General features: G+C 34.5%; 1 protein-coding gene across 1 annotated transcript in view; it reads right to left on the bottom strand.

Annotated features, from left to right (window-relative positions):
* Nucleotides 1-12,321, bottom strand: part of LOC116423369 (cation channel sperm-associated protein subunit epsilon-like) — a 135,726-nt gene extending 123,405 nt beyond the window's left edge. Inside the window, exon 1 of the mRNA XM_031966984.1 lies at nucleotides 12,021-12,321. Coding sequence (XP_031822844.1) covers nucleotides 12,021-12,313 — 293 coding nt within the window. The 5' untranslated portion in view covers nucleotides 12,314-12,321. The remainder of the gene's footprint in view (nucleotides 1-12,020) is intronic.
* Nucleotides 12,322-22,449: the final 10,128 nt, after the last annotated feature.

The raw sequence follows: 22,449 nt of genomic DNA, 5'->3' as shown, positions 1-22,449 counted from the left end.
AATTAAAAAAAAAACTTTTTAGTTGATATTTCAAAATATCATAAATGAAATATTTTAAAAAGTGAACAAAATGAAAATATAATAAATCAGGAGATCACATCCTGAAAGAATCCTCAAAATAATAATACAATTGAATCCAGAGTTTCTAGGTCAAATAAAAAAAGTAAGCAAGCAGGAAGAAAATGATTGAACAGAAAGAGAATTGCAGCTAACATCTCACAAGATTTTGTAGGAATATTATCATATACAAAAGCAAAAGAAAAGAATCTCAAGTAAGTATTACTTATCTTGAAAAGCTATTTAATACTATAAGAAAAAAATATGTAACTTTACTAGAACAAATGACTTGCAAGCATTCCTACCACAGCTGGGGAATAATCTTTGAATTACAAACAGCAGAGATGAGACAAACCTGGAAGAATATATTTGGACTTTTTAAAGAGCATAAGTGATAAGGAAGTGCTTATTTCCAAGTGATCAGAAGGGACAGAAGGGATCACTGTCATTTCAGAACCCCATAGCCTCCGAGCATCAGAGAGATGAATAAAAGATAAAATCAGCCACAAGAATAGTTTTGTTGTTTTGTGTGTTTTTTAAGAGAGTAAAGAAAAGGAAAGAGAAAAGAAACCAACTAATAACAAATAAAGATAAGAGGGAGAAACTTAGTATTTTTCATAACTGTAGTGTATTAGAAGAGTATATAAATATGAAGACTGGATAGGTGAAGCAAGCTATCTCATGAAATTCATCCTCATCTGAATCAAGCATAGCAAGGTAGCACAAGCAAAGAATTTAAATTAAGTGTCTAACTAAATTAAATTCAAAATAAAGGGACAGAGTGAGGAAGAGTCAGAATTTGGGAAAGAATTAGTGCTTGAGTTAAGGACTGGTCATAAACAAAATATTTCAGTTCTAGAAGGTACATTATAAAGGATATTAAATTTTGGAGGAAGGTAAGAATCATCTGAGCTGAAGAGAAAAAGGGCAAAAGAACAGGGTCTTATAATTCCAACCGCAGTTTAGTAATGTTGATTGCCTTTCCTTCCTTGTATACAAACATATTTTTCACCATAAGGAGGAAGGTAGAGGCCAAAAGTTGAATATTTTTAGAAGACAGGATTCGGGGGGAAACAATCAATAAATGATATTACTGTGGAAGTGAATAGGTGCTCTCATAGAGAGTAACAGTAGTGACCAACTAGATGAAAACACATACTCAGAAGAAGATAACAAAGTCAAAGCTGCTACATCCAAAGCTTCCAAGAAAAATAAGAATTGGTCTCAAGTCATGGAAGAGCTCAAAAAGGATTTTGTAAATCAAATAAGAGAGGTGGAGGAAAAAATTGAGAAGAAAATTGATAGTAGTGCAAAAGAAAATACAAAAAGGTAATGAGGAGAAAAATGCCTTAAAAAGCAAATTGGCTAAATAGGAAAGAAGGTACAGAAAAAGTTCATTGGGAAAAATAATTCCTTAAAAATTAGAATTAAGCAAATGGAAGCTAATGACTATGAGAAATCAAGAAACACTAAAACAAAATGGAAAAATAGAAAACAATGTGAAATATCTCATTGGAAAAACAACTGATCTGGAAAATAGATCCAGGAGAAATAAGTTTTAAATTATTGGTCTACATGAAAACCATGATAAAAAAAAATGTTCTAATAATCAAGAAATAGAGGGTAAAACAGAAATTGAAAAAATCTACTAATATCTGAAAGCAATACCAAGATGAAAACTCCCAGGCATATTATAGCTAAATTTTGTAACTCCCAGGGCAATGAGAAAGAAAATCTTGCAAGGATTCCGAAACAAACAATTCAAATATGGTAGAACCATAGTCAGGATGACACAAAATTTAGAAGCTTCTACATCAAAGGATCAGAAGACCTGGAATATGATATTCCAGAGAACAAAGGAGCAAGGATTTTACAACCAAGAATCACCTACTCAGGAAAATATATACTTATATATACATACATACATATATATATATATATATATATATATATATATATACACACACACATACAGAGGACATAAGTGGAGTTGAATATGAAGGAATGATATTTGAAAAATAAAATTAAGGGATGAAAGAGGAATGCACTGGGAGAAAGGGAAAAGTGCAATGGAATAAATTATCTGCCATAAAAGGGGCAAGAAAATGCTTTTATACTGGAGAGGAAAAAGAGGAATGAAGGGGGGAGAGAGAACCTTACTCTCATTAAAATTAACTCAAAGAAGAAATAACATACATACTCAATATGGATACTAGAAATCTATCTTACTCAGGAGTAATGTAGGAGAGGAAGTAAACACAAGAAGGGGGAAGGGTGACAGAGGGAGGACACATTGGGGAAGAGGGTGATCAGAAGGAGGTGATGGAAGAGGGTGAAAGGAGAGAGAGAATAGAACAGGGGAAGTACAGTTAGCAATAATTGTCCAAAATGCTTTGAAGCAAATTTCTCTGATGAAAGCCTCATTTCTCAAATGTATAGGGAACTAAGTCAAATTTATAAAAATAAGAGCCATTTTCAAGTTGATAAATGATAAAAAGATGTGACTAGTTTTCAAATGAATTAATCAAGCTATTTATAGCTACACTGAAAAAATACTCTAATTCACTATTATTGAAGAAATGTCAATTGAAACAATTGTGTGGTATTTCCTCATACCTGTTAGATTATCTAGTGAGCCAAAAAAAGAAAATGACAAATGTTGGGAAGAATGTGGAAAAAAAATTGTTGGTGGAATTATGAACTGATTCAACCATCCTGCAGAGCAATTTGGAACTATACCCAAAAGGTTATAAAATCACACATACCCTTAGACCTAACAATATCACTACTAGGCATGTATCCCCAAAGAGATTTTTTTAAAAAGAGGAAAAGAACTTATAAGTACAAAAATATTTATAACAGCTCTTTTTTTCAATGCAAAGAATTGGAAATTGAGAGAATGCCCATCTATTGAGGAATGGATGAATAAATTATGGTATGTGATTATGATGAAATACTATTGTTTTATAAGAAATCATGAGCAGGGTGCTGTCAGAAAAACTTGAAAAGTCCCCCATGAACTCATGCAAAGGGAAATGTACTGTGTACAAAGTAATGTCAATACTGGAGGAGTTCAGTAGTGAATGACTTTGCTTTTCTCAGCAGTACAATGATCCAAGACTACTCTGAAGGACTTATGATGAAAAATGCTATCCATTACCAGAGAAAGAACTGATGGTGTCCAAGTACAGACTGAAGTATACTTCTTTAAAAAAAACTTTTCTTGAGGGTTTTTATGGAGCAGATCTATGTTATCTTTCATAATATGACTTTTATGGAAATGTTTTGCATAACTGCTTATGTGTCTTCTTAATGATGAATGATGAATAATGAAGAGGAAGGAAGAAGGGAGAAAATCTGGAATCTAAGACTTTAAAAACAAATTTTAAAAAATTGTTTTACATGTAACTGTAAAATATTAAACAAATGGGGAAAAAAAGGTGTCATGAGTGGCAAAAGTTAAAGACACTCTGCTCTAGCAATGCAATGACCAACCATATCTTCGACCAATATATCATGAAAGTTGCCTATAGCCTATATCCTGATTCAAGGTGATGAACTTAGGATAAGGAAAGAAACATACATTTTTGGATCTGACCTTTATGTAGATTCACATGACTTGACTATGGCTATTTATTAGATTTTTTTTCTCTTTTTTTCCCTCTTAGTTCTTATTGGGGGTACAGTTTTGAGGGAGAAAGGAGGGCTGAGCATTGTGATGGCAACTGAAAAACTTAAAAATTCAAAGATGGGAGAGTTTTGGGTCTTGTGACTAAAAAGATGTAGGACTAGACATTTTCTCCAATCACCTTTCCAATTTCTCCAAAATATAAATTATGTCCAAGAGATGGAGCAATTTCCACCATCTCCATGAACTATGACACCAAGAACCCTAATAATGTGACAATAAGATGAACCAAAAGCAAATCCCAATCCCTAATGTACTCATGAAGCATTCTGCACCCTACCAGTCATCATACTCAAGAACAACTACAGAGGCTGACCTATAGGTTTGCAATCAAAATCAACTGCATTCTTTCTGTCCTCTCTTTTTTGGACCACAAAAAGTCAGAAGTTTGCTGTCTGGGTTTATAACTTGACAGTACTCTATGATATGACAAAATTCAGCTACAGAACTGAGAAATAGAATTGGAGCAGGACGACAGCCATGTGATGCTCAATTAAACCTGAAAGGGCCCAGCATTCAACTGGGCTCAGCTTTATTCCCCCATAAATCTTTTGGGGAAGAGACTGAAACCAATGAAACAAATTGCCAAACATTGAAAGTGATCAAGACAGCTTTGAAGTCTAGCTCCCAAGATAGTTGCACCAAAGAAGTGATCAGAAAATGAGAAACAATAAGGAACAATAAGGGAAAAAAGACTAAAATCACAAACATCTCAGGGGACAGAAAACTTAAGTTAAAAACCTTTAGCAGATAAACTAATAGAGAAAGTGTTAATAACATAATAGAGCTTATGATCAGCTAAATAAAGTTATATTTATAAATTTATAAATAAATAAATGACATTTATAAATAAAATAATAAGACAAATGAAAATGAATCAACACCTCTTAAGGCAAAGGTCCTTGTGGATTCCCAAGAGAGAATGGAACCATGGAGAAAGATTTCCAAATAATTTAAAAATTAGAAATAAGAAATATAAAAGCAGAATTTATGATCTGCACAGCAGAAATAACCAATAAAATAGAAAAAAACTTGAATTTGTGGTGACAACTTTCACTAAAAAAAACAAAATGGAGAACTGATTGAGAATAAAAATACACAAAAATGAAGAACAAGTCTGAAAGAAGCAAGAAATATTATAATATTCAAAGAAAACATGATTTCCATTTAAGTAAAACACACTGATCTCAGAAACAAAATGCATAGAAACAATTCAAGGATGATAGATCTCCCCAAAGAACATGACACATCAGAAAACCTGAATGCCATACTATAAGAAATAATAAAAAACAAAATAAAACAACTGACCTGAGTTTCAGAAAACCAAACAAGGGCAATTGAAAGAATCCACAAATGGCCTTTACAAAAACAAAGCAAAACAAAAAGCTCATGTTGCAATTTGAAGATATGTAATAGTTAAATTGAACAATGAGGAACAATAAATTTTGCAAGTGACTTGTAGAAGGATCTTCAAATAGAAAGGAAAGGAAATTTGAATAACACAGGACTTCTGTATGCACCAGAAATTGGAAGATGGAATAGAATAATATGTTCCAAAGAGTATATGATCTTAAGGTGCAAACCAAGGTGACAAACCCTGTAAAACTGAGATTTTCTAATAATAATATTAATAATAAAATGGATGTTCAATAAAAAGAGGTCCTCAAACACATTTCTTTTAAAGACAAAAAGTTCTGAACCAACTTTTTAAAACACTAGGACTATAGTAGAAATAAAAGGCAAACAAATACAGTAACAATAAAAAAACAGATCAGTAAGAGATTTCTTTTAAAAAGTACACAAAGAGAAGAGTGAAAGCAAGTCAAATAGAAAGAATGAAGCTAGAGAAACAGTAATGAACGATCATGGACTAAACCTCCCTAACATCCTGCTAACAAATGAATTAATTTTTTGGCTGGAGGAATGAATAGCAGAATATGAGGATAATAGTCTGAAGAAATAGATAAAGGGGAAAATATATGATGTAACTTAATCAAATAATGATTTAAGAACAAAGGAAAATAAGTCCTGTAGTCTCATAAGATGAAGTGGGTTTCGAGGAAAATAAATGAGGAGTAAAGGAAGGAAATAAAATAGGGGAATGGATGGAAGAAATAGTGGGAAGAAGTCCCAGTGAAGAATATGACCATTGAAGAGTTTCCATAAATAGAAATGGTAACATTAAAATGAGTATAGTCTGAAAAGATAAGGTATTTAGTGACAACTTACTTTGCTTCATAAGAGTAAGGAGATAGTGTTAATAATTGACACCTAGAAGGGAGAGAAGATATAAACCAGTGGTTCTCAAACTTTTGTTTTCAGGATCTTTATCCTATTAAAAATTATTGAGGATCTCTCCAAAGAGTTTTTGTTTATCTGGATTATATTTATAGACATTTACCATATTGGGAAATAAAAACTATTTTTGAATTTGTAAAATTCAAAAGGGTTTCAGAGATCCCCAAGATTCTCTAGACCATACTTTGAGAACCACTGATATAAACAAACAAAAATTTCTTGACCAATGGAAAAAATGATTGTAGGGAGAGCAAATAGTAGGAATGAATGGCAACATCAAAGACAAATGGAACATAAAACAATACATCTATCCTCTACATCATCCTCGAAAACCAGTATTTGTGGAGTGAGGCACAAACATTAAAAGGGCCCAAGGTCTACATTGCAATAGCATTGAAACTGTTTAGAAGAGAGAACTTCAAAAAAGTATCTTAAAAACATTAATTCTATAGGGAATACCCAGATTAAAGGACTAAATAAGCAAAGGGGCCATGAACCAAAAAATAAAAGTCTTTGAAAGATCAAAAGGGCAGAGATATTATAAAGATAATAAAATCTATTTTTTTAGAAAAATGCAGAAAATGAAAGTAAAACTTAATAAAAATAAATCAAAGGGGAAGAGAAAGAAAGAGGATTTTATTTGCCTATTTGAGTAGAAAAAAGAAGGGAAGATTTAAGTAACTTTATGAAAGGAAGAAAGAAAAAGGAATTATTAAGTTAAACACTCCAAAATCAGAAGAAAGGACAACAAATGGGGGGAGGAGCTTGAAGTGAGGGAAAGAAAAATGGTGGAAATAGTGTTGTCTTAGAGCAGATGAAGTTAAAATAATTGAAGACACCAAGTATTACATTTATAGAGGAAGAGGAGACAAAATCCTAATTTGGGAAAAAAGTATTTGACATAAATGGAGGAATATATAAATCAGATGCTCCTAATTTTAAATCCCTTTAATGCATTATACAATCTAACAAAATAAAAAAGTGAATGATAGGATAGAAAAATAAAACCTCACAATTTGTTTCTTACAGGATACATATCTAAAAAGCAAAGACATATATGCGGAATAAAAATGAAAGGCTGAAATAAAATTTGCTTCTTATCTGGTGAATCCAAAGAAGCAGGAGTTGTAATCGTGTTTTTAGACAAAGCAAAAACAAAAATCAGAACATAAAGAGTTAAACATGGAAATTACATTATGCAGAAAGGAACTAATAATCTACAAACAAATTTAGAGCTGATATACTCTATCTAATGCCTTAACTTCAAAATGCATAAAGGAAAACTTATCTGAATTCAAGAATATACATATTTCTCAGCACACATGGAATTTTAAAAAATTACCATGTATTAGAGCACAGAGTTATTGCAAACAAATATAAAAAGGAAGAATTAGTAAATATATATAATGCAGCAAAAATAGTGATCAGTTCTGGAAGCATGAACAAAAGACACAGATCCAAATGGAAACCTAATGACAAAAACTTACATAATGAGTAGATTAAAAAAGAAATCATAAAAACAATAATTATGGGGAAAAATGAAATAATACATCAATTTTTCTGGAGGGCAGCTAAAGCAGTTATTAGGAGGAAATAACATAACACTAACAAAAGTTAAAAAAAAAAGGATTAATGGACTGAATAGACATTTAAAAATAGTAATAAACCAAGCTAAAATAATTATATAAGAGGAGATACTAAAAAATAAGAGGATAAATAACTATAGAAAATGATAGAAATTTATAGAAAATGCTATTGAAATGATAGATCTGAAAGGATAATAATATTGATAACTCTTTCATCAATTTGATTTTAAAGAGAACAGAAAAAGAAATCAACAAAAGAGTATATGAACAAGGTAAAAACCACAACAAAACAAAAAGAAATTTAAAAAAATGATCAGAACCTATTTTTTCCCACAGTTATGGGCTACCGAGAGAACACATACCAAAAAGAGAAATACCTTGAAAATAAAAAAACATAAAAAATGAAATAAATATTGTAAATAATCCAATCTCAAAAAAAAAAAAACTAGTTATTAAAAGACTACCAAATTAAAAAAAAAACCAAAACACCGTGGTTCTGATTCATCAGACAATTTTATCAAAATTTAAAAGAACATTTGGTGCTAATATTATTCAAATGATTCTTAAAAATTGAAAAATACAGAATCCCACCAGATTCTTTTTAATGAGACAAATATAGTTTAATATTTAAAACTAGGAAAGGATCAAGTATAGGAGAACCAGGGAATAATATTATCAATTTAAAAACTTTCAAATTAATTCCTATCAAACAACTTATATTGATCAAAGAAATCATTATGATAAGAATTGTATTTAGACTGGGGATGAAAGGATAGTTCAAAATTAGAAGATCAACATCATAATAAAAATTAAAACAACCAAAGCCACATGATTATCCAAATAGATTCAAAAAAAGCCTTTGACAAAGAACAACACACACCCCTCCCCAAATAATCCACAGAATACAGGCATAGGAGGACTTTAAAAATATCATATGAAGTATCTATCTAGAACCCCAAATTAGCAAATATGAAATGAAGATACACAAATTTTTCTAGTAGAATGAAGCAAGGATATCTATTTTTCCCACTATTAGCAGATGTCATTCTGTAAATGCTAAAAGTAGCAATCAGATAATAAAAAATTAAAGGCCTAAAAAGATGCAAAAAGGAAATTAAAAATTTTCTATTTACTAATGATATGATCATTTACTTTTTAAAATCCTAAGGAATCAGTAAAGATATTGAGACAATCAGTAGCTTCAGCAAAATTACAGAACAGCATCCCATTCCAAATAATGATGAGATCAAAGGGTTATCAAAGGCAGAACAAGTAAAAAAAAAATAACAAAATCCATGTGGAAAAGTAAAGTATCTAAAGAATCAAGTGAAGAGTCAGCTAGCAATGGATAGAGTGCTGGCCCTGAAGTCAGAAAGACCTGAGTTCAAATCTGGCCTCAGACACGTAATACTTTCTTACTGTGTGACCCTGGACAAGTCACTTAACCCCAATTGCCTCAGCAAAAAAAAAAAAAAAAAAAGAATCAAGCAAGGTAAAAGGAGGTAGTACTATTGCAGTAAAATAATAATAGTATAGGAGATCTTAGTCTCAACTTCAGGGCAGGAGAAGTGAACACTCCCCACTCCTTCTACTGTTGTGAAGAGATCTCTTATTCCAACTCCTCTTTAGTCTGTCTTGTGATATCACTGAACTGAAAATGCTCTCTTCAAAGTTGTCAATAATGTCTTCATTATCAAATCTAATAGATTTCTCAATCCTTGTCATCCTTTACCTCTCTGCAGCCTTTGACACTATTGATCACTTCTGAATCATCTCTTCTTGAACACTTCTCTAGCCTGATTCTTCTATTTGACTACTTCTGATTCTCTTTTGCTGGATCTTTGTCCGAGGTCTTTGTCTTAGAGGTCCTCTAAGGGTCCCTCTTCTCCTTCTATGCTTCTCCTCATTTTTCTTCTAGCTCTTTTTAAAGATCCCTTTAAATTTCAAGAGAGCCTTGTCTCTTGACAATTTATATCACCCTTTGGGGCTTCATCTGGAGACAATCTGCTTTTAGTGACCTCAGGGTTTGACAACTTCTCTTTTGCCATAAAAACTATCTATGGTCAGAGTTCTTCTTACTTCTTTGCTCATTTTTTAAAAAGTTGAGGCTTTTAGGGAAAGGGAGAGATTGTCCAAGCTTCCTCTAAAAGCAGCAGTGGCTGCACTGGGCGAGTGCTAACTAACTTCTGGTGTTGGAGTGGGCATGGCCAGGTCTGTGAAATTAGGAGTGCACTATTTGCCTTTTGTTATTTGTGTTATGTCTTATAACTAGTCTGCTGATCTACCAGAGCAGAGTAGCCAACACTGCTGTAGATTCCTCCTGGTAGATTCTCTAGTTTGTGGAGCCCACACCACCCTGGACTGTGCGCTGCCTGCATTTGGCTAATGAGCTCAGCCCACCTGCACTTGGCCTACTTCCCTCTGTGCCCAATTAAAACAGACCTTTTCTGGAGATCTTTGAAATTATATTCTGCTGGTTAATTTGTTACACTCCTAATATTTGTGGGTTCAGTCACTCCAAACCAGTTCAGAGGCTAGATTTACTGTTAGTTTGAGGATGATGAGAAGAGCTCAGAAAAAGACTTGTCTTCTCTATACCATCCTGGCTTTGCCCCCTCCACCCCACCCCCCTTTACACTATCTTGCTTGGTATCAGATTCCCATCAGAATCCCCAGGATTCATTTCACATTCCTCTAAAACTCTAACTTCTTTCCTCATCTTCAGTCCGGAATCATTAGCTGCATACTGGATATCTGAAAGTGCATGCTCCATAGGCATCTTAAATTCTATATGACCCAAACAGAACTCATTATCTTTTCTCCCAAACCCTTCTTTCTTCCAAATCTCTAATGCTACTATACCAAAATCCCTGAAGTCAGTTTCACTCCAAATATTCAACCTATCAATAGTCACTTCTATTTTGAAACATCCTTTGTATAGAACCCCTTCTCTCCATTTTCATAGCCTCCCAGTAAGTTTTTTAGGACATCTGTAGGCAATTGAAAAGAAACCACTTATTGGGGATGGGCTGAAGATAGAACAAGAGGAGCAAATGAAAGGAAAATTGGAAGAGCTTAGATCTAGCGCATAAGTAGAATTGACTTTGGCAAAGAAGGGCCAAATTAACCAAAAAAAAAAAATAATTTGTTAAACATCTACTACCTACTATGACACTGGAAATACAAAACTACTGGCTTTGAAGATCTTGGTTTTTTTTAAAGATTGAAGAATAGGGAAACAAGTATAGATGAAGGAGAAGAGGGTTTTGAAGTCTGGGGTAGAAAAAAAAACCCCAAGGTAGCTCACTTATTTTCTCAATAAAGTAGGAGGAAAGGTCTTCTTCCAGTAAGAAAGTAAGGGGATACAGGGAAAATAGGTTGTCCCCCAAAATGTTGTGATTTAATTGCTATTGAAACTCTTCCTAATGTGATTAAAAGTATCTTTTTTTTATTCTGCCTTAGCAAATATTCTGAAAATAGAGGGATTTTTTTTTTGTATTGAATCTGTATGCATCTTCTCTTTTCTCAGAGACATTATTCTGAAATCGAATTCTCAGCCCAGAATTCTATAGTCATAAATGCTAAAGGATATTGGGCTGAATAAACACGGACCTCAGAATAAAAGGGCATTTTATATAACAACAAAGTTATCAGCTTATTTATCCTTTTATGATAGATCTCAGAAGAAAAAAAAAAAAACATCCAGCAATCGATATTTACAGGTTTCACTTTATATAAGTAAAGATAAACTGATAACCATTTCAGTACTTAGAACACAAGGGGATCCACTGGGTAAGGAATCTCCCGTTCACTTACCCCTCACTTTTTCCTGCCTATTACTAGCCAGAAAGGGTGCGTTAGGGTTTCAGTGAGACAGAGATGATTTACATCATCTTGTTTCATTTTCAAAACTATCCTATGAAATAATCGACCAGTATGTTTAAGTGATTGCTGCAGTGCAAAGGTAAACCAGTCTCTTCCCTCAAAAAGTTTACATTCTAAGCACAGAGCTAAGTATGTTGTCTTAGCTTCCTTTTCGTACAAAGCGCTAAAGAGATCCATTCTCTCACATGATCTTTGATATATTAAATCAGGTATATTGGTCCTGTTCTTGCTTAATTGTTGTTTGCTTAAAAAAAAAAAACTTTTTTCCCAACCGTTTGCAAAAGAATGAGTTCTGAGGAAGACAAAGCTAGCACAGAAACGGGGTCATCAAGAAAGGAAGTACTAAGATCAGCGCCTTTCTCCTCTATCTTCGATATCGAACAGGAGGGGGAATTAATAAAATTAAGATTGAAACCATTTGATTCCAAGCTTCATACCGCTCACAAGAGCCGCCTGCAGCTCCCGGAGAGAAATCGCTCACCCCTTGCCCCAGGTTAATCGGTTACCTCCACAAAGCTGAACTGTAACCCAGCAGTAATAACACTCCCGCAGCTACCACTTTCTTCCAAAACATGGCGAGGAAGAACCTTATGTATAGCGGCTGCAGCTGCGTTTTCCTCCCGCATCTGAAATCGGGAAGCTGAGCCCAACTGACCCGCCGCGTGGTCAATCCCTTAGAACCTCGCTCCCAGCCGTTGCTTTCCGCTGGGTCGGGGAAGGGAGAGAGCAAAATCATAGCACAGTAGTTAGCATTCGATCCCCTTTCACTGGCAAAAAGGCGGGCACCTAGTAGTGTCATGAAACCTAGAGGTTGTGGAGAGACTTACACGAACTGATGCTGAGTGAAATGAGCAGGACCAGGAGATCATTATATACTTCAACAACAATACTAGATGATGACCAGTTCTGATGGACCTGGCCATCCTCAGCAACGAGACCAACCAAATCATTTCCAATGGAGCAGTAATGAACTGAACCAGCTACGCCCAGAAAAAGAACTCTGGGAGATGACTAAAAACCATTACATTGAATTCCCAATCCCTATATTTATGCACACCTGCATTTTTGATTTCCTTCACAAGCTAATTGTATAATATTTCAGAGTCTGATTCTTTTTGTACAGCAAAATAATGTTTTGGTCATGTATACTTATTATGTATCTAAGTTATATTTTAATATATTTAACATCTACTGGTCATCCTGCCATCTAGGGGAAGGGGTGGGGGGGTAAGAGGTGAAAAATTGGAACAAGAGGTTTGACAATTGTTAATGCTGTAAAGTTACCCATGCATATATCCTGTAAAAAAAAAAAAAAAAAAAAGAAACCTAGAGGTTGGATGTCCGTGTAACCTACAGCCGTGTTAGCCACGAGGCTCTCATTGTGGGAAAGAGACATTACTTTGAAGTTTCTGAGGGAAAGGACTAGTGGAATTTATACAGAATGAAGCGGGCTAGTTGACTTGTAAGTTTTCTGGTAAAGCCTCAGCATCTGAACGAGCGTTATTAACGTATTATGGACTAGACTAGAGAAGCAGAATAAAGGACTACCGGCCTCGAAGTCGGGCTAAGCTCAGTACAAGTTCCACCTTCCATACTAAAGGGCTGAGTGATTCTGGGTAAATCACAGACTCCAGATGATTTATTGTCCTGTAGCTGTGGTGGGGAGAAGCTCCTCTCCTCAGTGAAATTATGGGGTTTGATGAGGGTGGGGGGGAGGAGAAGGGGAAGCAAAATCTACCCTGCAGTGATTAAAAACATTATCAACTCCTGCGATTGTGGGAACTCTTTCCATTCAAGCAATACCAAAACTGGGAAGAAACTTGGTGTCTTAAGAAGGCGCTATACTTTCTCGGGGTGGGGGTGGGGGAGTGAGAAAATGGGGGAAAAGGAGTTGTGTTCAAGGTCTTTCACAAATTATTTCCTCACTTTGGGCTTCAGCTTCTTCACTTGTAAATTTGGGGGTGGATTACATCAATGATTGAGGAAGAGTGTGAGTGAGTCTGAAGAATCACAGACTTTGCGTCTGGAGAATAATTGATAAATAAGTGAATATCTCTTTTCATGCTGCCTTCTTTGGCCTTTGGCTTAAACATATACTGTACTGAATTTAGCCACTAACGATAAATTAATATGTGAACCCATGATTTTATATAACCCTTTCCTAGTTATATGTGCCAGCTAACTCTAAGGAGTGGCCAAAAGTGAGTGTGTCCCAAAATATGATGGCAGGTCTATCAATTGGAAGGTAGGGTAGCCAAAATACGTGTCAATCCAAAGATAGGAAAGGACAGCTGCATGTATTTTTCTTGTTGTTGTTGTTTTTAATTTCAATACTGTATTTTTAAAATTACATGTAAAAAGTTTTCTTCTTTTTGCAAGATTGAGTTCCAAAATTTTTTTCTCCTTTCATTCTTTACCTTCCCCCTCCTCAAAACAGCAAGTAATCTGATATAAGTTATACATTTACAATCATTTAAAACATATTTCCCTTAGTCACATCATGAAAGAATATCAGAACAGGAAGGAAAAACCATTGAGAAAGAAAAAGCAAACAAAAACCAAGATGAAAATACTATGCTTCAATATACATTCAATCTCCATAGTTCTCTCTCTGGATGTAGGTGGCATTTTCTATCCCCCAAACTATTGGAATTGTCTTGGATCATTCCATTGCTGAGAACTAAGTCCATCATAGTTGATCACCACATAATCTTGCTGTTTCTGTGTACAATGTTTTCCTGGATCTGCTCACTTCGCTCAACATCAGTTTATGTAAGTCTTTCCAGGCTTCTCTGAAATCAAATTGCTCATCATTTCTTATAGAAGACAATAAGATTCTATTGCATTCATATACTTATTCAGGCATTCCATAATTGATACACATCTGTTCAATTTCCAGTTCCTTTTACCACAAAAAGAGCTACTTCCTACATTTTTGCACATGTGGGTCCTTTTCCCTGTTTTATGATTTCTTTGGAATATAGAATCAGTAGTGGCACTGCTAAATCAAAAGGTATGCATAGTTTTATAGCCTTTGGGCACAGTTCCAAAATTCTCTCCAGAATGGCTGGATCAATTCACAACTCCAATAACAGTGCATTAGTGGTACACTTTTTCCCACCACCCCTCAAATATTTATCATCTTTTGCTGTCATCTTAGCTGATCTGATAGGTATGAAGTGGTGACTCAAAGTTGCTTTAATTTGCATTTCACTAATCAATGGTGATTTTGAGCATTTATTCATATAACTACAAATGCCTCTAATTTCTTTATCTGGAAGTTGTCTGTTCATATCCCTTGACCATTTGTCAATTGGGGAATGACATATTCTTATAAATTTGACACAGCTCTTTATATATTTTAGAAATGAGGCCTTTATCAGAAACAATGGCTGCAAAAATTTTATTCCAATTTTCGGCTTCCCTTCTAATCTTGGATGCATTTGTTTTGTTTTGTAAAACCTTTTTAATTTAATGTAATCAAAATTATTCATTTTGCATTTTATAATGTTCTATACTTCTTCTTTGGCCATAAATTCTTCCCTTATCCGAAGATGGACAGGTAAACTATTCCTTGCTTTCCTCATTTGCTTATAGTATTATCTTTTATGACTTAATCATGAATCCATTTAGATCTTATCTTGGTATAGAGAGTGAGATGTTGTTCTATGTCTAGTTTCTGCCATATTATTTTTCAGTTTTGTCTGGAATTTTTATCAGATAATGAGTTCTTATTCCAGAAGCTGGAGTCTTTGGGTTTATCAAATAGTAGACTACTATTGTCATTGACTATTGTATCTTGTGTGTATAACCTATCTGTCTGGTCCACCACTACTTTCTAGCAAAATGGTTTTGATGACACCCACTTTATAATGTAGTTTCAAGTCTGATATAACAAGGCCACCTTCTTTGTGTTTTTCCCTCATTTTTAAAAACCTTTTATTCTTCCAGGTGAATTCTGTTATCATTTTTTGTAGCTCTATAAAATAACTTTTTGGTACTTTGATGTGGAACTGAATAAGTGGATTAATTTAGGTAGAACTTTTTTTTTATTATTATATTAGCTTTGTTTTTCCACAAGCAATTGGTATTTTTTCCAGTTGTTTAGGTCTGATTTTATTTGTGTGAAAAAGTGTCATGTATTATTATATTATATTATACATTATATATATTATGTTATTATATTCATATATTTATTGGATTTGTCATCCCAGTTAGACTCCCAGATAGTTTTTATTTTCGACAGTTATTTTAAATGGAATGTCCCTTTCTATCTGTTTCTGCCAGGTTTTTTTATTAACATATATAAATGCTGATTATTTTTGTAGGTTTATTTTATATCCTGAAAAATGATTCCCTCTCCTCAAAACAGCAATTAATGTGATTGATAGCCTTTTAGCAATCTTCAACTACCTGGACTGCAAACTCTTCTCTGATAACACTAGTCCAACCCCTTTTGAAATGTGTACCTATCAGGACTGTCTTCTCTTATTACAAAATTCATCTCTAAAAACAGCGTGAGATTTGAATTTAGAACCTGGTTTGGTGCCATAATAAACTTTTTAAAGTTTTCTCCTTCTGAATTTGCTTCATTCTTGAGGACAAAGTCCAAAAATCTTTTTCCTTAACTATTTTTTGGCAAAGTTCAGCCAAGAGAATCATTTTGCCCAGAGTCTCTCACTGGGGAATTTTACTCTGGAAGGGAAGCCAATACAGGTTTTTATTTTTCTCTGAAGTGGGCTAGCAAGGGCTTCCCTAGCACTCCACCAGAGTGAGGTGATTAGAGAATTAATGCCCCAAGCTCCAGAACATAAAGGAAAAGTAGGTCCTTAAACCTAAATTTTCTTTTTTTCTTCCCATTTGTGCACAAAGAAGAGCAGACTCTTGTGTAGGAGCTAGGTAAGACAACAGACAAGCAAGCACCAAGTGTTTCACTGCAGGGAATACAGTGTTCAAAAGGGAGGAGGAAGGGTGAGTTTTCTGTGAACTCTTGGATAGACTACCTATTGCATTGAGACCAAGTAAATTCTTCCACTTGAGTCCACAAATGAGCAGTGAGTCTTGGTAGGGATCGGGAAAATTAATGGGAAGAAAATCTGGCCAGATAAAACTCTGGGCATTGGATACTAAAAAGAAGATTAAAGTTCAAAAACTTAGGCAAAAATGAGATTTTTTTAGTGCTATTTAAAGGGCCTCTGAAACTCAAGGGGAAAAGCTGAGGAAAACAGATTAAGAAATGGAAAGGAAGATTTAGAAAATCGAAAAGGAGCCTGGAAACAGCCATCATCCCCACCTCACTTGTTACCAGTTTTGTATAATGAGGATTAATTTTCATAATGCCTGAGAATGGAAAAGGAACTTAAAAGGGAACTGGTCAACTAATGAAATCTCAAAGTGATCTATTTACTTTTACTGACCTTTGATAACACTCTCTATGGGAGAAAACAATGATAACTTTGAGATTCTTTCTTTCTGTCTCTGACAGTTGAGACTAGTAAAGAATTTTCCTTTCCATTTTCTTTTTTTCCTGGTTTGTGGAACCCAGTTGGAAATGATTCAGCAGAATTTAATTATTTGGGTAAATTAGTAGCTTATAAACAACGTCCCCTAGAGAATTATAAAAAGGAAAGAAGAAAGTTCAAGCAATTAAAGATAAAAGGAAAGAGGTAGAAAGCTAAGGAAAATTAAAGTCAGTTTTGTACTGACTTCATGAATGGAAGTTTAAGGGGGAAAAGGTTTGGAGTTTGGAAAGAGGTTAGAGAAGCTCTTGGTCTGTTGCTATAAGAAGAATCTGAGAGAACTTTTAAAGAAACATCTGTTAGCAATTTCAGACAGTCAGTATCCTATTAGGTTATAATGTAGTCTTCCAAAATTTGAAGAGCAGGCAGCCTATGGCTCTTGGAAGAAATTTGAAGTACTAAATGTTACTTTTTATGATTACACAAATTTGATTTGATTGAAGTTTTTTATTGTACTGAAACTAAATTATGTGATCTCATTTACAAGATGTGTTCTACTAGGATAATAGTGGTAAATTAGAACTTAATGCTAAACACATTTGATATTTGGCATTAGAGACACACTGGATTCAAAATATGGATTGGAAAACTGATGTTCAAATGTGGTCTCAGAAATGTATTAGCTGTGTGATATTTAGCAAGTCATGTACCTGTTTACCTTAGTTTTTTTTCATATATAAAATGGGATAATGAAGATATCTACCTTCTAGGGTTGTTGGGAGGATTAAATGATATAATATTTGTAAATTGTTTAAAATAATGTCTGGCCTCGAATATTTCGTTGCTTTTGAACCCTGGGCAAGTCACTTAACCCTCTTTGCTTTAATTGCTTTATCTGTAAAATGAGTTGTAAAATGGCAAAACTTTTGCTCCAAGATCTTTGCTAAGAAACCCCCCAAATGAGGTTGCAAAGAGTTGGACACACCTGAAAATGATTGAACAACAACCACGAAATTAACATAGTGCCTGACACATGGTAATCACTATATAAATGTTATTATTTTTTCATTGGATGTAGTGTTCCATACTGGATTACTCTATACTGGGATTTACATGTAATTAGTTTATGATACCAAAAGTAATAAAATGAATGATTTTCTATGTAGAATAATTTGGAAATGCATTTGATTGAATCAAAGTAATCTGATTGCTAATAACTTTTGTTTGAAGTTTTAAATACATGATATATATGTTATTAATGTGTCTAAATTTTTTCTTATATTATGATATTTTGGAAATCATTGTATTAGAAATAGTATTTGAAAAGTAACTTTTTTTGAGCTGTTAAAAGAATGTGGTCAAATTGTTTAAAAAACTTAAATATTTAATTGGATATATTTTACTTTAAAAATGGATAGCAAAGGCCTCTCTGTAAGGGCCTTGGGACATTCTACTTAGGTAAGGTCATAAGATCTTATCAGCCCTACTGATTACTGTTATAAAATTCTCAAGTTCTGAAGTTACATCTTTGAGCCAACTTCATAACAATACACCTTAGTTTCAAAGACTTCATTTGCCTCCTGATTAACAGTCAGGACAAAATCAGAGGCTCATTGTAGTCAGCATTTTTCTTGAGATTTGGGGCTTACTACTAAGTATTTGCTGTATGGATGTGTGTGGAATGGAGAGATGAAGAACTTACAATAATGTGTGACTTCTTTTTCTTTATTTTCATTATTCCTGTGTTTCCCTATGACCTGCATAAGTACAATATGTGCAGGCATATTTACTTAGCCTTGGTTAGCTACAGACATATTTACTTAACATTAGTCAGTGACATTTATCATATTTGACATTAATCGATATTTAGACTATTAGTTTAAACACATTTGTCTGCTTGATTATCTAAAGCCTGAAGGCCTGATTTTCTGTTTCCTAGAAATCAGGTGATTTTTGGGAAACAGAAACTTTCCATTCCAATCTCTCAGAATAGCAACAACCAATTAGATTGTCCCCCTTCCCTTCCCCCCCTCTTACTTGTGATGTAATTAATCTCTTGTAACAACATTTATAAAAGCTGTGTATATTCACTAATTCTTCGACCCTCCTGCTGTGAGTACTTTCACTTCCCTTTTCTCACAGCTGGACTGCCCACCTCCAATGAGTTGCTATAATAAACAATCTTTCTGCTTTCTATTTTGAGTGATCTTGGAGTAGTCATTTTGGGTAGGGGTCTCTCACCCCCCACACATATGAGACTCATGATAATGCAAGTGCCAATTGCAGGAAAATGCCATGCCACCATAATTAGTATCTATGTTCCCACCATGACAAATGCTGATAAGGTAAAAAAAAAATGTTATGAAGACCTGGAGAACCTCATCATCAATGTTCCAAATGAAAGCAAGCTTGTAGTTCTGGGTGACTTTCATGCTAGAGTAGTCTCAAACTACCAAACATGTCAGAGAATCCTTGGGGAGAATGGAATTCAAAACATCAGCAGTGTGTGGAATAGAGAGAGATAAGGTGAAGAACTTACAGGGATGTATGAATTCTTTTTCTGTATTTTATTTTCATTATTTCTGTGTTTCCCCTATGACCTGTATAATATGTGCAGGCTCATATCTACTTGAGCCTTGGCCAGCTAGAAACATATTTATGTAACCTGAACTGATGACATTTATTGGTATTTGACATTTATCGATATTTAGTCTATTAGCTGGACCACTGTTTGCTTGATTAAGCCTGAAGGCCTGACTTTCTGTTTCCTTGAAATCAGGAGATTTCAGGGAAACAGAAACCTTCCATTCCAATCTCCCCAAATAGCAACAACCAATTAGATGCCTCCCCCGCCCCTTCTCAATGCTCTCTTACTTGTGATGTAATTTCTTGTATAAAAGCTATGTATCTTTACTACTTCTTTAGCCCTCCCACCGCGAGCTTTCTCTTTCTTATCTCACGATAGGACGGTTCATCCTCTGGAGGTTTTCAATAAACAAATTTTCTGCCTTCTACTGAGTGATTTCTGAGTAGTCATTTTGGGTAAGGGTCTTCTACATCCCTCACAGCAGCAAATGTCACTCAATACTGAAGACTTGTGTATCTCATGACCTTCTTATCACCAATACTGTCTTTCATTTACCAAAACACCACAAAACTTCCTGGATGCACTCTTGTACCAAACATTGGCATTCAATAGACAATGTGATTGTAAGGAGAAGAAATGGGCAGGATGTGAGAGGGATGGAGGTGATGCATGATGCAGAGTGATGGACCAATCATAGATATATCCTCTCTGGACTAAATATTCACATTCAATAAAAATGGCAGTCCAAAGGCAAGATAACTATCAGAAGACTTACTATCAAAAAGTGCTTCTCCAAGCAGGAATAGTTCATTCTGACATTGAGAAAAAAAACATTACCCACATCACTGGTAACAATAGAGAAGAAAAGGAATGGGCAGTTTTCGGAGATTTATCACTGAATTTACTCATCTGGGTCAGAACACTTGCAAACATCAATTTTAAGTTGATAAAAATTAAGAGGGTAATTCAGAAGAATACTTGAAAACATCAAGATGAAGTTGATAAAAATGATGGGGAAATTCAGAAGCTGCTAAGTGAAAAACCAAATCTCCATAAGAAATACCAGCAGGATAGTTCATCTATCTCTAAGAAGGCAACATTTAGTTCCATCAAAGATATAGAGCATAAGGAAAGCATACAAAAATGCAGGATTCTTGGCTTAGTAAGGAGATTGAAAATAACAATACAACGTGCTTTTATCATACCCTGAAGACTATTTATGGATCAAAGACCTATGGTTCAGCTCAACTATTCAGTGCTAATGTAATCATGTTGATTAGTGATAAAGACATATTTGATCCCTAAGGAGATTTCCATAGTGTCCTCAGCAGACTGTCATCAATCACTGCTGAAGCCATTGACTATTTTCTCCAGATTGAAGTTTTTGCCTCTCTAAAGTTACAACTGAAGAAAAGCTTTTGAATGCCTTTAGATTTTTTTGAGTGGCAAAATGTCTGGTGTTTATTCTATTCCATCTGAAATTTACAAGGCAGAATTGCTCATACTGAAGCTGCCTGAAATTTTCTGGGTAATATAGCAAGATATATAGATATATAGATAGTACTTATATCTATATATCTTGCAGGAGCTTTGTCAATCAACAAGAAGAATTTGCCTTCAGATAATGACATCGTCTCCTTAATGAAGGACTGCTGTAGGTGCCTCTTTTGTAGCAAAAACTGATATTTCCAAGGGGTTTTTGAGTGACTCTTTCAACCACATTGGATAAAGCCAGTTCAACCTTTCTCAGAGCTTCTTAGGCTTCTTTTATAAACTGGCATGGTGAGTTTAAAGCAGTGTCTCCCCTTAAAATGTCATACAACGGTTGTAATTGATAAGTAGTTAAGCCTAACACTGGATACATCCATTGGATATCTTCTATCAATTTCTGAAAGTCATTTAAGGTATGCAAATTCTGTTCTGAAAGTTTTTGTATCATAAGTACCTTGGGATATACTTCATATCCTAAATATTGAAAAAAAGCATGCCTTTGAATTTTTTTCTGGGGCTATATACAATTGGTAGTTTCTTAGAGTTTCTATGGTCTTTTGTAGGTATGCTTCTAACATTTGCTCTTCAGTGCACACCCCAAGATGTCATCCATGTAATAAAATAACATAACTTTTGGAAATGCTTTTCTTACTGGAGTAAGAGCAACAGCCACATATGTTTGATACATGGTAGGGCTATTTTTCATTCCTTGAGGCAACACTGTCCATTCAAATCTTTTATAAAGCTCAACTAAATTAATGCTGGGCACTGAAAAGGCAAATCTATTCATATCCTCCTTATCCAAAGGTATAGAGTAGAAACAATCCTTATTGTCTATAACCCATAGAGGCCATTCTCTAGGCAACTGAGTAGGAGGTGGAAGTCCAGGTTGAAGAGTTCCCATAGTTTCCATCTGTTCATTTACTTTTCTCAAATCAGTCAACATCTTCAATTTTCCAGATTTATTTTTTTTTTTTACAGCAAATACAGGGGATTTCCAAGGACTTAGAAAAGATTGTAAGTGCCCTTGGTCTAGTTGCTCCTGTACTATATCTAATAGGGCCTGAATTTTTTCACTGGTTAGGGGTCACTGTTCCACCCACACCACTGTATCAATTTTCCATTTGATGAAGATAGGTATAAGGGTTGGCAGGCCTTCTACAGCAGTCCTGCCTAAAAATCCAAAGCAATCAATTGTAATCCTAACTGCAGTAAAATGTCTCTTCTCTTTTGCCTTGCCTTAGCACATAAAAAGGCAAAACTTCTGCACTGGTGGTGTGGATGGTGTCACTGCCCCTACCGCTCCTCCTTCTCCCACCCATGAAGGTGGAGGTGAGGGAGGAGGACCAGAAAACAGAGGTTATCCTAAGGGCACATGCTTGTGCTTAGGCAGAAGTG

Source organism: Sarcophilus harrisii, chromosome 4 (genome assembly GCF_902635505.1).
Source record: "Sarcophilus harrisii chromosome 4, mSarHar1.11, whole genome shotgun sequence".
Taxonomy (NCBI): Eukaryota; Metazoa; Chordata; class Mammalia; order Dasyuromorphia; family Dasyuridae; genus Sarcophilus; species Sarcophilus harrisii.
The sequence above is the reverse complement of the archived record's forward strand: the minus strand, read 5'-3'. Positions and strand labels throughout refer to the sequence as shown.